Genomic DNA, 16,121 nt, shown 5'->3' with positions numbered 1-16,121 from the left:
GGCAGGATGGTGGAGCAGGTGAGCGGGGGTGCCAGACCAAGGCAGGGCTCCGGCCGCTGTCATCAGGGCGAGCCTTTCCTTTGCTGGTTACTGAAAATTCTTTGTTCCTGCAGTCCCACCAGGCGCTTGCACCTGCTGCCGACCCAGGAGCCACCGCTCACACCCGCTGCCAGCGCCCAGCCCTGGCCACGATTGCTCGGCACCATCAGTGGGTACAAGCGGCAGCTGCTGGCCCCGATCGCCCCTCAGAGCTTCTCTACCTCCCCCTGCTCCTGAGGAGTGATTGGGGCCAGCAGCTGCCTCTCGCACCCACTGCCAGCACTGGCCCCGCTCACACCTGCAGCCAGTGCTGAAGCTGCCGCTTGCACCCGGTGCTGGTCCCAATCGTTCAGTGCCGTCAGTGCATGGGAGCAGCGCCAGGGGAGCGGTGCTGCCAGCACAGGGGACCAGGGGGCATGGAGGATGGGCCGAGATCTGGCCCTGTGCCCACCACAGCCTCGTGGCCCACAGTTCCTTTCAATGTGCACGAATTCATGCACTGGGCCCCTAGTTGTTAAATAGAAAGGAATTTGTTTATAATCCTAAAGTAAAAACAAATAATACCAAAGTTTACCATTTTGCTTTACCATTTTTTCTTTCAATTTAGAAAAAGTCAATCTTCAATTAATGTAATTTAATGTTTGACTAAAGCCAAGTGAAATATATAGTCCAAAACTTCAACTGGCCTCTACAAATATATAAAATTTATAAATGCAAACAACCAGAAAAAAACAATGATATGCTTTTGGGCCAAAGTGATATTTGAGTCTCCTTCGTTGACAGCAAAGTGATAGATGGTCACAAAATTGAAGGAATGCGTTTCCCATTTAGAAAGAGAAGTAAGTGGTCAGTAGTGCCCACTGCTGAAAATAGTCTTGATATTTATCATGGTTATGTGATGGGATAAGAAGACAGTTGGATAATAAACAATCATGTATACTTTACAGGATGTTTAATGCAACATCAGCCCTGAAACACCATATGATTATCTACCTCTGAGTGAGTTCATCATCCCTAATTTCTAAGCATTTATCATCTTACATTGAAAAATATTTGCAAGCAGTATACAGAAACTTTTAAATTGAAACTCCTTTGGTATTTTCCACCCAATATTGAGGAAAGTAGGAAATACTCAAACTAATGTAGGATATATTCACATTCAGAAAATTTATCCCAGTGCTCCTTTTTTAGTACATTTCATTACTTTCTGATTATACACAAAAATTGGTTGCATTAGAAAATTAGAGTTATAGAAATATATGAATAAGGAAATGAAAACTACCCATAATCCTACCTCCAAAAATAGCCACCGTTACTATTTTGTTATATTGTCTTTCAATCTTATGCATATATATTTTAATACAACTAAAATCATCCATATATAGATTATTCTACAGTTTTCACTTAACATTGTATCATAATTTTCTGTGTTGTTAAATATTGCTAAAATTATAAATTTTAAAGTCTACACAATGAACAGTTGGTTAGATGTATAGCAATGTATCAAACAGGTAATGTATTTATGGGTATGTTTGCTATTTTCAATGTTCATGATTAAAAATAAAATTTTTGCAACTCTTCTACACATTTGAATCCAGTGACCTTTAAACCATTTTATTGGGTATCAATGCTTCCGTTTTAAGGCATAATAAATAACTCAACAAACATAAAGAGAGTCTAAATTTTTTTTAATTGAAAATAATTAAATTTTTAGAAACATAATATGGATAATGAAAAGACTGCTACAGTTAAAGATTAACTGCTTTAAAGGGGCACATATTTTTTAAACCATGCTTTTCTTATATTCTCTTTGAAGCTGATGCCACTCACAACAATAATTTTAGTATTGAAGAAAATGCCTGAACTTTTATGGGTGGCTGCTGTGATCTTGCCTAATAAATGAGATCTCTGGCAGGTTTTTGTCTTTTTACGATGGAGAAGAGTTATCTGAAACAACTTGAGAGCTGAAGGGTGTTGTTCACGTTTGTAGCAGCTCAGCAGGTAGAGGCATTTTGATTGTCAGGATCAACAGTTAGTGCTGTATAAAATAGACAGTTGTTACAACTATGTTCATTAAATTGCAATACAAAGATGATTAGCTGAGAAATGCTTATCTGTAAGTTAAGTTGTCTTTATAGTCCAAGTAAAGTAGAAAATAAGTAAAATACTTACCTAGATAATTCAAATCAATGCACTTGATAAAGAGTAAAGAATACATCATTTTGAAAATTGTCTTCCTTTGATTTTAAAAAGTATCAATACTTAATTGATTCTATTTTAAACTTATATTAGAAAATTAACCAAAACTCTTCAATTTCAATATTAGAATCTATGAATGCCATCATTATTTATTTTAATTCAGTTTAGTGATTGGTCATCAGTGTTAGTATCAGCCATCGTCTAAAATACAAAATAAATACTTTTAAAAACCTAGTGGGACTAACCTAGGTTGTTTAAGACAGCAACTAGAGAACTGTGATTTGTTTCCTAACGGTATTAATAAAAAATCATTTAGAACCTTGCCTCTGATTCCCAATTTATCCCTCCTAAATAATAATAAAAATTGACATATGACTTTTCAGTCACACTTTAGTGATAGAATGAGAGAAAGTGCTCATGATCTGACTTATGGTTAATTAACTAGAATAGGGAGCAATTGTTCCTCTCTATCCCACAATTATGCTTTATATCAAAGCCTACACCATCCTCAAGAAACAATTTTATCTTATTGGTTAAGAATTACTACCTGCATTGTTTCATTCACTGTTAGTAAGTAAGAGATACCCTTATCAGAAAAGGCTGTGACTTACCCACTAGCAGACAGTTCTTTTCTTATTTCAGTTGAAAGCACAGGTTCAGAATGAAAAAAGGATTTAAGCCACCAGGTGGATTCTGCCATATCAGGTAACCCTATCAAATAAAATTTATATTCCTTATAAAAAACATATATATATTTTTATTGATTTCAGACAGAGAGGAAGGGAGAGGGAGAGAGAGAGAAACATCAATGATAAGAAGAGTCACACCCTCTACTGGGGATTGAGCCCACCACCCAGGTGTGTGCCCTTGACAGGAATCCAATCCAGGACCCTTCAGTCCTCAGGCCAACACTCTATCCATTGAGCCAAACTGGCTAGGACCTTATCAAAATTTTTGAGAGATTAAAAACAGAAAAATAATGAGGGTGATGCTGATAAGAAATAAACTAAATACCTTGAAGGGGTTTGTCTTCATCTATGAAATTAACAGAGTCAGAGCTAACTGAAGAAATACTGGCCTCTACAAAAGAAATAATAATGAGTGAACAAATACATAACAAGCAAACAAATACATTTTTATCTCTAAACTCTCAAGTAGTATGGTTTGAAATTATTTACTTCTAGCTCATACATTTATGAATTTAAAAATTAAGTAAATTACCAATCAATTACAAAGTCTTCCAGAATAATAAGGCTTATTACATTTTTTACTAATATGATATATTCCTTTCAATGGTGAACATTCTCTTTCCATAGATATAGATATAGAATTTAAAATATGTTATAAGTGCTATAAAATTAAAAATTTTAGGAAATATAAAATCAAGAATGAATATTGTTTTATTGCATTAGAAATATTACATGTGTATAATAGCGTTCAAAGGCTATCATATTTAGAAATAAAGGAGTTATTTAAAAAAACAAACAGTTTATTTGTGTTATACTTGTATTTGAAACATATAAGTCTTTTAAAATATCAGAATATAAAAATAACTTCTGTGGCTATAATAACAATAAGTAAATGAGCCCTGGCCAGTTTGGCTCAGTGGGTAGAGCGTCAGCCTGCGGACTGAAGGGTCCCAGGTTCGATTCTAGCTAAGGGCACATGCCTGGGTTGCGGGCTCCATCCCCGGTCGGGGGCGTGCAGGAAGCAGCCGATCAATGAGTCTCTCTCATCATTGATGTTTCTATCTCTTTCTCTCCCTCTTCCTTCCTCTCTGAAATCAATAAAGAAATATATTTAAAAAAAAAAAATAAGTAAATGAGCCTAGCTTAATCTTATTGTAAAAAGGATAAATCAATAGATGTTTCCAACACAGAGTTAGAAGCATCTTGAAATAAGAGTGTTTCTTACATGTTGCTGGCATATTTTCAATAAATAATAAGTTGGTTTTTTAAATATATTTTTATTGATTTCAGAGAGGAAGGGAGAGTGAGAGAGAAAAAGAAACATCAGTGATGATAGAATCATTGATTGGTTGCCTCCTGCACGTCCCCTGCTGGGGATCGAGCCCACAACCCAAGCATGTGTCCTTGACTGGAATTGAACCTGGGACCCCTTAGTCCGCAGGCTGACGCTCTATCCAGCTGAGCCAAACTAGCCAGGGCGATAAGTTGGTTTTAAAGTGCATTATTTTATTTAATGAAATTTCTGAATTTAAGAAGCTACAATTTTCTGTTGAGCTATAAATACAGATGGATAGATAAAACTGTCATGATAGATGCTAACCTATTATCCATAGCAGCAAAGTCGAAATTAGAAAATCCGTGAAGCATAGTTATGATATCCCTTCTTTTCTAAAAAATGAATATTTTATTTTTTATAAAATTATCGGTTTTTAATGTATCCTATTAAAGGCAAAGTATTGAAATTAAACATTATTTTGAAATGTAAACTGATCACTTATTTATGTGTTAGTGGCCTTATCGATACAATATAACATAGTTAAAGAAATGAGCCTTCCTTGATAATACTGATATGGAGAGGTCTCCAATGAATTCTTTTCCTATGTCCTTCACTGTCACATCAGTCTTCCTTCTACCTTAAAATGACCAGGATACAATACATGGGTTACTAATATCCTTCAGACATCACTTCGTACCATATTCTCTAGGGGTCCTATAGTGATGATATTACTTACTTCGATAATACTGATTTTTGGCCAGGAGGCAACCAACAGAAGGTACCGATGCCATTGCTGCTTCCGTGAGCAAGTACCAGAGTCTGTGAACAGCAGTCTGAGGAACAGGGACAGGGAAAGAGAGGTTGACATCAATAACATGGAGTTTCTTTTTTCTTTTTTCCACATAATTTAATACCATGTAATAAATATCTGATAAAAAATGGAAACTTCACACAAAATTATAATCAAATATACTGTAATAAACAAAAAACCGCAAACAATGCAGGTATTTATTTGGAAAAGTAAGAAAAAAAGTATGCATCCAACTACAAACAATGCCCACAACTAGTTTTAGTCTGAAATAAACCTAACCTAAAGGTAAAAGAAAAAATACGAACACAGCCGTGATTTAGCCACTTACCTATGTCTTTTCTCCAATTTGTTCTTTTAAAATAAGTGTGTTCTAAAGTTTTCTCAGAAAATGCATAGTTTAAAACGATTTTTAGTGATCCATGATAGACTGTGTTGCCCCAAAAGGCCCAGGGACGCTGTGCAGTGTCTGCAACCCCTGAGCACACCTTATATTTAGGAGGATGAAACCGGAGCTGTGGGTGAAGAGAGGCGAGGTGGGCACACAGCCAGCCAGAGGCAGCGTGGGAAAGCTCTCGTCCTGTTTGCTCTTGATCCTGTCAGTGTGCCAAGTGGGGCTGCCTGCAGCATGGACAGGCTTGGCTCAGACATTGTTTTGCACTTGCCCTCTAGGAGGTCACAGCTATGATTGCTGCTTTCTACAGGGAAGGAGGTAATAGCCACCTATCTTCTCAGCATTAGATACAATCACACATTCTGGGGGAATGCACTCTGCTGGCCTCCATATGGGGCACAACAGACAGGCTGCAGGCCAGCTGGGGGATTGGGCATAACCACACACACAGGATGCAAGGCAGAGTCACAGGATCACAGAAAACAATGAAGAACATGAAACACGGAAGTCTTCGTGGGAAGGGACATGTACTGTAGAACTTGATGGACCACGAGTTAAGAATTCTAGTGGGGATGATACAAGAAATGGCAATCATGGGTATAGGGGAAATTGCATGACTTTATCACATTATATTAATATTGCTTATTGATACAAAAGCTAATGTTCTATTCAAATTTTACTAATATTCCTTATATATACTGTTCTGCTATTTTATAGACTTAGTTTACCTGTGGATCAAATGTGGCTCCTCTTTACATTGAGGGGATTCTCAGTTGCTTTTTCAATTGATTTGGTGGCTCAGTTTAACCAGCTTAAATTAATACTGGTAATGCAGCATTACTATAAAATTACCCATGTCAGCTAGATTCAAATTTATTCAAAACATTCAATACTAGAGGCCCGTTGCACGATATTCGTGCAAGAATAGGCCTTCCTTCCCCTGGCTTCGCTCCTGGCCACCTGGGAACCTGCAAGTCCTCGCTCCCAGCCTGAGCACCCCTCCTGTAGCTCCCTCCGCTGCCCCCCCTCCCCCTCATAGCAGGCGTCCTGCTCCTCCCAGCCGCTCCGCAAATGCATATGCAAATTAACCCCCATCTTTGTCATGTTAATTTGCATACTCACTCATGATTGGCTGTGGGCGTAACGGAGGTACGGTCCATTTACATGTTTGTCTATTAGGTAAGATGCCATTCAACATCTCCACCTGGTACAGCTCCTTTATGTTGCCAGTATTATTTACTTCTGCCTTTTTTTCTTGATTAGCTTAGCAGGAGCTGTTTTTTTTAATTTGTTTTTTGTTTTTGTTTTTTCCTATTCTTTTAAAGAACTATTTGGTCCTTTTGTTTCTTGATTGTATATTTCATTATATTCTGTCTTGATTTTATTCTTCTTCCTTTTACTTACTTTAGAGTAATCCTTACTCTTATTTATTTTAAAATAATCTGTAACTGCCATTATGACATCTCTTAAACATTTGTATTATTTAGACATGCTTTTCTTTTTCAAAATGTATAAATGTTTATATTTTCATTGATAATTAACAAATTAATTGTTCTATGTTAAGAGAGAATATTTAATTTTGATTCATTCTTTGAAATAGTTTTTTTTAAAATATATTTTATTTTTTACAGAGAGGAAGGGAGAAGGGTAGAGAGTTAGAAACATCGATGAGACATTGATCAGCTGCCTCCTGCTCACCTCCTATTGAGGATGTGCCTGCAACCAAGGTACATGCCCTTGACTGGAATCGAATCCAGCACTCCTCAGTCCTCAGGCCGACGCTCTATCCACTAAGCCAAAGCGGTCATGGCTGAAATAGTTTTTAAAAAGTGATGTTAGTCCACTCAAACCAGGGAAAAGCCCCTAGACTAAAAATCTACCTCTTTAAGAAAGAGACTGGTCACTCTAGCCTGCTAATTAATAGAGTTTATTAAGAAAAGCTTACATCTGAGGCATGTCTTAGACAGCTACAAGATGAAATGGATCCCCACACCACTTGGTAGGCACCAGAGAATTATACGTTATAAAGGGTCATTGGGGTGGTAGTCATGGGTATGAGTACATGAATGCTATCAGGTATGGAAAGTACTTTATGTGCTTGCCCAGGTCAGGACAATAACCTATTCCAGGAACCAGCACACAGCAGGAGGCAAAAGAGTGGTGTTGATTTCTGTCAGGATGATCATCAATTATGATCAGACAGTCTCTAAAGGGGTTTGCAGAAAGCAACCTCCATTCTGTCCTGGGTTCAGCTTCTGGGACAGACAATGGTCACATCCTCCTCAATGGCTTTCTGTATATCTATTAGAATAAAAGCGTAATCTGCTAATTAGACTGGACATCCTCCCGGACGTCCTTCCAAACGAAGCTGGGGCTGGAGGGAAGCCCGGGTCCCGAGTGCTGGAGGGAAGCCAGTACAGGCAGCCAGGGGAAGGAAGGCCTACTCTTGTAAGAATTTCATACATCAGGCCTCTAGTTTGAGAATAATAAATATTCTTTTATTTATTTCATACAATCATTAAGTGGGTCCAGTAGGTCTTGTTACCTAATTTTGTTAAATAATGTTACTGCTTAATCTACCAGTTTCTAGTGTGATAGTATCTAATTCTATTAATTTTTATCTTATATTTGAAGCTATATGCATACAAATAATGATTGTAATACATTTTCTGTAGATCTTTATTAGCATTAACACTTTTGCCCTAGATACTAATAGATTTAATATTAATATTGGTGCACAAATGTTTTTAAAAGTACAGACACGGGATACAATTTTGCATCTCTTTATTTTTAACTCACTGTACTATTTCATTTTAGAAATTACTTATCTGTATGATTTTTCCTAATTTTACATACAAACACACACTTGTTAAAAATATGGGTTTAATCCATTAGAATTTACTGGAATTAATCATATATTTGAATTTTTTCTATTATCTTATTCTGTGGTTTCAATGTAACCACATTTCTTTTTATGTAGACCTTTCTCTTCCCTTCTAGAAATAATATATTGTGTTTCCTTCTTTTATTTTTTTATTCTTTGGGTATTTTTATTTTTATTACCATAGATACTCAATGTTAAGTCTTTTAATAAGTCTATTCTGCAGTTGCACTGGATTTGTCTAAGTATAAAATTTGCTTTATTAATTCTGTATTATACTCAGGCTGTACATTTCACCCACAGGCTCATCTTCTTTTTCACTTAGAGAATTCTCAGTATTTTTCCTTCAAATGTCGCTTTTACACAGTATTAATTAGATCTTCCTCCACTAATTCATCAAACATACACATATCAGTTGGTACAAACAGTGAATGTGCTTACACATTTGCAGATTAGTTGAAGAGGCTAATGTTTACCTGGTTGTTTTCTGATTCATGTTTTTTTATTCAATATCTAACTGTTAGAATTGGTTACAACCACAACTTTAGAGTCTTTTGTCCTAGAATTGAATTATGCTAACATTTCTCTTTGATTATAACAAGAAGAGAGTGAATGCTCAGCTGTGATGACATGCTTCAAACCTACATGGGAGATAGAGCTATCATTCACATGTCTCATCAGACAAGTTGTAATATGCTCCCTAATGACACCTCATTACCTGTATGCACGTAGCTTCCAAAGAGAACATTAGATTGAAGGAGTGAGTACCAAGTAAAATCAACTGGAACTTTTCTGGCAGGTGATCTCTTTATCACATAGAAGATACTGTTACTCTTTTTAATTTTATTGACATTGAATGAAATAGTAAATACATATCAGGTTGCTGTTTTGTAGAGCATGGAAATTCATGGCAAGAAAAATGGGTAAGCTTGAGATAATTCATTATGACCCTGTATCGTCATAGACCAGTGGTCGGCAAACTCACTAGTCAATAGAGCCAAATAGCAAGAGTACAACGATTAAAATTTCTTTTGAGAGCCGAAAACCAACTTCTGCGCATGGGCCACGAAGTTTCAATCGCCCTGTATGTGCACGCCCGCACATGGTATTTTGTGGAAGAGCCACACTCAAGGGGCCAAAGAGCCTCATGTGGCTTGCGAGCCGCAGTTTGCCGACCACTGTCATAGACGATTTGCCAATTGAGCAGTATAAGAAGATCAATTTCTTACTGTCCCGGAAGGCTTAAACTGTCTAGATCTAATTTCAATCGATAGTTATAAATACAAGATATCAGGTATTTGAAATATGTAGTAATATCCAGACCAGTAAAAGTATCATGTTAAGTACAGATTGGTCACTTGTAATAACTAACACTGCAAATGAACATGTGTACCAGGTACTTTTAAAGGTATGGCAGTCTGCATTAAACCACTTCCATTTAATAATTGTTTTAGGTAAAATTACCAATAAATAGTGACTATCTCTGGGCTTCCACACCTAGTATATAAAATGGGAGTAATAATATCTTACTTTATTTGGGATCCAATCCCAGTCCCAAAAATATATAATTCAATTGCTTGTTTAAGTTTTAAATTTCTAAACTAATTCCCTCTAGAAGGTGAGGGAAGAGTGGGCAAACAATTCATAAAATCAATAGGAGACACAGAGAGCTAGATTTGAGAAGCAAAATCATCCAATGAGTTCCCAAGAGCCTATGTGCAGTTGTCTGGTCAATCAATCACTTGAGTGGTGCTGGGGGGAAGTGCAGTCAAACTGAGCTTCCCTGTGGCACAAGGAGCTAAAATTGCCACAAGCTCACATTCCAAGAGCTGGGCTACTGGCTTCCCTGGACAATTCCTCTAAAAAGTGGGCACCCCAAATATAGTCTGCCTTTTAAAAAAAAATAGAGAGAGGGAGAGAAACATCTGTGCTGCCTCTTGCACACCCCCTACCGGGGATTAAGCCTGTAACGCAGGCATGTGCCCTGACCAGGAATTGAACCAGAGGCCACTCAGTGCATGGGGTGAGGCTCAACCAACTGAGCCACACCAGCCAGGACTACATTTGCCTTCTAACATGCTGTCTGTTTAGTTCTCCACCGAGAAAGTTGTATCACCCTATAAGAAGGGAGAATCATAAGAATGAAGTATTACAGCACATTCGCCAGAAAAGCCTGCCCTGTGTGCCTCCTGGGGGAATAATGGGAATCTGGGGTTTAGAGCGCCTTCTCTTGTTGAACTCTGGCTCATACGCTTTCCCAATAAATCCTGTGTTTCAGCTGATACTATGAAATATTATGCATGTTGTCCTGAAAGCTGTTGCACTTCTGGGGAGCTACCCAAAAGGAACCAGAGTTAGAATATGGCAGGAACCAAGTACACTCAAGCAGGAAGACACCTACTCAGGACACACCCAGGTAGAATACGAGGAAGATGCTGCTGTCAGCTATGACCAATCCCCTGGTTCAAAGCGCCCAGAGGAACTGATCTCATTGGCTAACCCTCGGTCAGCTTATATGTAGCTACATAGTTAGAGGACACATCCTTGTAGCAACTTTTGCTAACTGTCCTTCAGGATCTATTCTTTTCTTTTGAATTCAATGAGCATAGTCCATTTAACCAGAGACTCCATGTCTCAGCCTCCCTTCCAGCGAGGAATTGGCGAGGGCCAGTGAAATATGTGAAGTATGTGGTTCATCTTTAAGGTCATGTATTTAAAGACCAATCCACTTGCCTAAACTTCCTGCCAGAGGTAGGTGGTCAAAGCTCATGGCTGGGACAGCTGTTCTTACATAAGAATGAAATAAAGTTCTCTTTTGAGACATTGTGTTCTAGTCTTGTTACATAGCCTAGCCTGCACTCTGACCATGAAAATCACTCTGACTTCCATTATGAGAGGTGCAAATTGCGGGATCCCCCAAAGAAAATGGATCCCCAGATGCTGAATTGCTAGGAGCAAAAGCTGGTATCACCGTCATGTTCCAGTGTCCTGGTTTCTGACATGCACCTTTTGCTTTATTGAACAGTCTAGACATCCACGTGTGTCCTTAGTCACTACCACCATGTGCCCTTACTAACATTGTTGACCTGACTTACACATCTTTCTCTTCTGCTCTCTTTCTTGATCCCTTTGAAGCCAAGAATTAAGCCCAGAGCCTTCCTCATTTCTGTGTTACTCTTGAATGAAAAAAATGAGTCAGTTGCCCACTATGCAAATAGTCAAACATCATAAAAATCAGCCCCAGTTTTTATCTTCTCTCCTCTGACCCACATCCTCAACCAGTTTCCAAACATCAATCACAATATAAAACATTGTTTGATCACTAGTAACAAGCACTGGTCTTGATTCTTGAGGTTTTACCCACAGGTCACCTCCGCACCATCTGGAAAGCCATCCTGGAGGTGAGTAACCACTTTGGTAGCCAAATCTATAAGAACAGTAACAATGCTAATTTATAGCCTGGGGAGAAGACAGTTTCCCTCCCTGTGCAAAGACCATTTCTCAGTAGGTTCTCCTTTCAGGAGTCTCTCAGTTGCCATTTTTTTTAAGTTACTGTTAATGTTTGCCTACTTTTGGCAAAGCATCTAAATTAGCATAGTAACTGGCTGAACTCCTCATGAAGTTGACATCCTACATTTTCTAGGTCCAGCAGGGCAGAGTCTGGAGAGCTTGTGAGGAATCCCCAACAATTATTTCACCAAATACATTTTCTTTCTTAAATGCTGAAATGGTTAGATAAGAAAATGCATTGAAAGTAATAAATATGCTAGAGCCAAAATGATTTCACTACAGATTTATCCTGGTTTTATGATTTTAAACATAGCTAAGTATTCATCATTATCAATGATAGTGTTTCTGGCCTGTTCATCTTATGCCGGCTGAGTTAGATACTTACTTTTGACAATGATCAATATAATGACCATTTGGAGACCTGTGAAAAAGTTTGGAAACATGGATGCATTTTGTCTTTCACATCTTCCATAGTACCTGTAAAAGCAATGAAAAATTCCTGGAATTATTTTCATTTAAAAAATTTCAGATTGCTTTTAAATGTCAGGTCAAACTCCGAAACATTTTTCTTTTCCTTAATCTAATCAGATCCATTTCCCCATAAGTCCTCAGTCTAAACATGAAATGGTTGCTTATTATGATATTCCTCAAGATCTTAATCTGAAATGCGTAGTGTATCTGATCATCTGATGGCAGGTGTCTTGGCTCTCTGTTATCTGGGAAACAGATAAATTTTCATAGTTGTTAGGTTTCTCTCTGGAGGTGGGGGGAGAAGGGCAAACACAGAAAAAGAGTGAGGGAAGCAGAATTCGAGACAAGTTGAACTGCGATGAACTCGCCGCAGTGGATTGTATAAAGAGCTCTGAAAATAAAACGGTCTTCTGAGTTGTCCGAAAGGAGGCAAGGGATCAGGTCATTGTCACTTAAATCAACTAGTCTTTGAATGTGGGCTGTCCCCGGAAGCTCCACTTCCCCTTCCGACAGATTTCTTAGACGTCAGCTATAACCTGCTAAGAATGAGCATTCGTCATAGTCGGGGATGTGCACCTTTGTCCAAAGGGGAATCTTGGCAGCAAAGGCAGCTCCCCACAGTCCACCCCTTGCAATTACTAAAATCAAATGCTTTGAATAGTAAGTCTATCCTGTTTTGGGAAACTTCTGTGGAGACTCAAGTAAGTTTCTCTTCATGGGAAACTTACAAGAAGAAGGTGAGCGAGATCAAGTGTAATTCCTGCCACTGCAGCTGGACTCGTGTCACATCAGATAGCCATCCTTTCCACCCTTTACTGTGCATCTTCTATTTCCCTTACCCTTGGCTCACACCACTGCTGTCCCAGTGCTTTATCAAAAGGACTGACCTGAATCTTTATCTTGATTTTTTTTTTTTGAACCAGTGATCATTATGCCCTTCTTACACTTGAGGGTGTTTGTGTGGGAAAGGCACATTCTCAGGAAGGCCTGTGTTTATCACTGCACCTTGGCTGGCTCCCGTGCAGTGATAAACAGCTCCTGGAGTGTTCTGTCCCATCAGAGTGTTTTGCATTCCAGAGTTCTGGAGCCAATCTGTCCCAGCTGTCTAGATTGTTTATCCTGACAATGTGATTGATGGTGACCTGGAGGGGATCAGGCGAGTGTTCTGGAGTGTTAGAGAGTGGGAATTTTTTGAAGCATGCTTCCTCCTAGTCGACTTGGCCTTGCCCATTCCAGAGAGGTCGTGGACTATGCCCCAGATAGAGTTGTCAGTGCTGACACCAGGCCAGGCCTTGAGATACCATCTCATGGCCCCTTCCCAGCATGTAGGCCTTCTTTCATAGAACACTGTCAGCTTTCTGAAGAACAGGATGACCCTGTAAATAACATGGTCGTCAATGGCAAGACCCGGACATTACTTGGGAAAAACTGTTTTGTCTTGGGTTGCTTGCTCTGCAAAAACAGGATGTGGTTAATGTGCTTAAAAGTGGTCCTACACAAAGGGTTGGAGCTGCTCTCTGGACTCCCTGCGTGGAGAAAGGCAGAGCAGTCGCTGGCCGGCTAATAAAGGCTCCCTAAATTTTAATTTGGTCTGGACTCCAGTGGTTGTTCACTCGCATCCACTCCACAACATGGAGTAAAATGACTTCTTAATCTGAGGTTAAGATTTCTTTAAGGACTTCTACTACAGAAACTAACCCATTGTCTTTCTTTTCTGGCCCCTTCTGTCATGAAGAGAGGACAACATCTTTCTAAGTGAGGTAATTTATTTTAATTTTTTTTTAGATAACCCATTGTAAGCAATGTGCTAAGTATAAAAAATCAAGCTAAGGGAGATAAAATTTTTCAATCTTTGTCTTTGGTATTCTGAATGCGTTTAAGCGGTAATTAAAACAGTTTTGTTTAAATTCACATTTAATATGCTCAGTAAGATTGATGAAATACCTTCAGAAGCTGATCTTTTACTTTTTGGTTTCCAAGATGACATAGGCATTGATTCAGTATCTCATGTAGGAATCTTTCACTGTCCTCATATCTCACATATTCCAGATGAGGATGCCGAGCAACCAAAGAATGTCTGAACACAGAATTTGAACAATAGATTATAGAATCGCAAATTTTAATATCTTATGTCACTTAATTATAAATTGTCAGTTTTTTAAAATAATACTATGTTTATTTCACAGAGTTGGAACTAAATGTAATCCAGATTTCTGAATTGAAAATTGGATATCAGAAGTCCCAAGTTATACATGAGTTTGAGTTAATCACACAAACCACTACAAATTTCCTTGTGTTTATTTTCCACATGCATACTTTTCAATTGCATCTGTTGGTAATGACATTCATGAGCCATCCATTTATGTCCGGATTTTATCTAAATGTACTGGGGTAAGCAAGATATCATGCATCTCCCTGATGTCTTGATTTTATATTATGAAAACAGGGCCTTTAAAATGTAAGGATTCTCCAAAATATTATATATAGGAATCTTTAAATTCTTGTGTGCACTTGAAAAACATGACACATCATACCACTTGTTACCAATGTAATCCAATCAATGGTCTCTTTTTACTTTAAAATTAATCTCTTGTTGTACATTAGGCATCTGTGTAAGATCATGAACCATTTGCAACCTTTCCAGCAGATCCCGAGGGGAATAAGTCTACTGGAGCTGGGTTACTGGAGTATGTAATAATACTAGAGGATGTGAAGGGCTTTCTTCATCGAAATTCATTAAAAAACTAACTCCCCTTGATCATTAAAATATAGTTCTCCTTCGTAACAGCTTTTTCTGGTGAATGTAGACCTTTTGTGAAGTGTCCTACATTATGATATATTTAACTTAAGATTTTACTAGAATTGCTAAAATTAGCAGTGCTTATGCCATCAGCACATACAATGACTGTAAATTCACTGATATTATTTTATGAGATATAGTCTGTAGTGGGTTTAAAGTAAGTATAACAGAACCTGCTCTTTCATATCTAATGGGAATACTCTGAAAGAATTTGCTTTAACTTTTAGTTAATTAAATTTTCCATACAAGACATGAAGTGTTTATTATATTACAATGGATATTTATGAAAGTTTATTGTCCAAAATTCAAAAGCCTTCATTAAGACTCATGAAATATAAATATTTCATAAAAAGCTGAGATCATAAAATGAAACACTTTGTAATTCTTTCTAGAGCTACATAAAGAATGTCCATGAATTAAAACCATGCGTAAATGTTGGTAAGCATTCGTATTATTTTCCTTCAAACCATATATTACAAATGCTTATTTAGAATCAATAATACTTTAAATATCATCTGTCATTTTGGGGAGCAGTGTTAATTTCCTGGTAATTTACACATATGACAAAATCCTTCAGAAAGTTGAGGGAGCCCTAGTTGGTTTGGCTCATTGGATAGAGTATTGGCCTGCGGACTTAAGGGTCCCCAGTTTGATTCTGGTCAAGGGTACATGCCTGCATTGCAGACTTGATCCCCAGTGGGGGACATGCAGGAGGCAGCTGATCAATGATTATCTGTCATCATTGATGTTTCTATCTTTCTTTCCTCCTTCCTTTCTCTCTGAAATCAATAAAAATATATATTTTTAAAAGTTGAGGGAAAAATACAAAGTTCTAATATCAAGTTTACAGGTAATCATTAGCATATCCTGGAACGATACTGGGAACTAATTTTATTTAAAAATCAAGGATCCATGCATCATCAGCTGACTAAGTTAGATGAGAACAAATGTTCCAACATGTATTGACGTAATAGTTATTTATAGAGTGATTACTATGTTTCAGGTGCTATGCTGCTATTTTTATTCCCAAGAATCATGTGGACTCCAATGAAGA

At 37.8% G+C, this 16,121-nt stretch overlaps 1 protein-coding gene and 2 long non-coding RNA genes across 3 annotated transcripts; 1 reads left to right on the top strand and 2 right to left on the bottom strand.

Annotated features, from left to right (window-relative positions):
* Window positions 1–1,187: 1,187 nt before the first annotated feature.
* PPDPFL (pancreatic progenitor cell differentiation and proliferation factor like) lies at window positions 1,188–5,494 on the bottom strand. Its single transcript, XM_028156137.2, has 5 exons — window positions 5,343–5,494; window positions 4,940–5,036; window positions 3,253–3,318; window positions 2,850–2,949; window positions 1,188–2,077 (listed from the first exon to the last, which is right to left on the bottom strand). The coding sequence occupies exons 2-5, from the start codon at window positions 4,992–4,994 to the stop codon at window positions 2,065–2,067; spliced, it is 234 nt and encodes a 77-aa protein (XP_028011938.1). The 5' UTR covers window positions 4,995–5,036; window positions 5,343–5,494; the 3' UTR covers window positions 1,188–2,064.
* A 3,396-nt stretch (window positions 5,495–8,890) lies between these two features.
* Window positions 8,891–11,109, top strand: LOC114234101 (uncharacterized). The gene is made up of 2 exons (XR_003620304.2): window positions 8,891–9,046; window positions 10,565–11,109. It is a non-coding gene; the product is annotated as an uncharacterized LOC114234101 (long non-coding RNA).
* Window positions 11,110–11,445: 336 nt separating this feature from the next.
* LOC129147213 (uncharacterized) lies at window positions 11,446–13,218 on the bottom strand. The gene is made up of 4 exons (XR_008554559.1): window positions 13,155–13,218; window positions 12,182–12,273; window positions 11,647–11,713; window positions 11,446–11,462 (listed from the first exon to the last, which is right to left on the bottom strand). It is a non-coding gene; the product is annotated as an uncharacterized LOC129147213 (long non-coding RNA).
* Between the last annotated feature and the right edge of the window lie 2,903 nt (window positions 13,219–16,121).

This window comes from Eptesicus fuscus, chromosome 19, assembly GCF_027574615.1.
Source record: "Eptesicus fuscus isolate TK198812 chromosome 19, DD_ASM_mEF_20220401, whole genome shotgun sequence".
Classification (NCBI taxonomy): Eukaryota; Metazoa; Chordata; class Mammalia; order Chiroptera; family Vespertilionidae; genus Eptesicus; species Eptesicus fuscus.
This window is presented reverse-complemented; position numbering and strand designations above follow the sequence as displayed.

Excerpts from the sequence above, each read along its gene's own strand:
- PPDPFL (XM_028156137.2), bottom strand. The coding sequence starts at position 4,994 with ATGGCATCGGTACCTTCTGTTGGTTGCCTCCTGGCCAAAAATCAGTAT. Across the intron at positions 3,319-4,939 it reads CAAAAATCAGTATTATCGAA|AGGCCAGTATTTCTTCAGTT; the intron begins GTAAGTAATATC and ends TTTCTTTTGTAG. Across the intron at positions 2,950-3,252 it reads TGAAGACAAACCCCTTCAAG|GGTTACCTGATATGGCAGAA; the intron begins GTATTTAGTTTA and ends TTTATTTGATAG.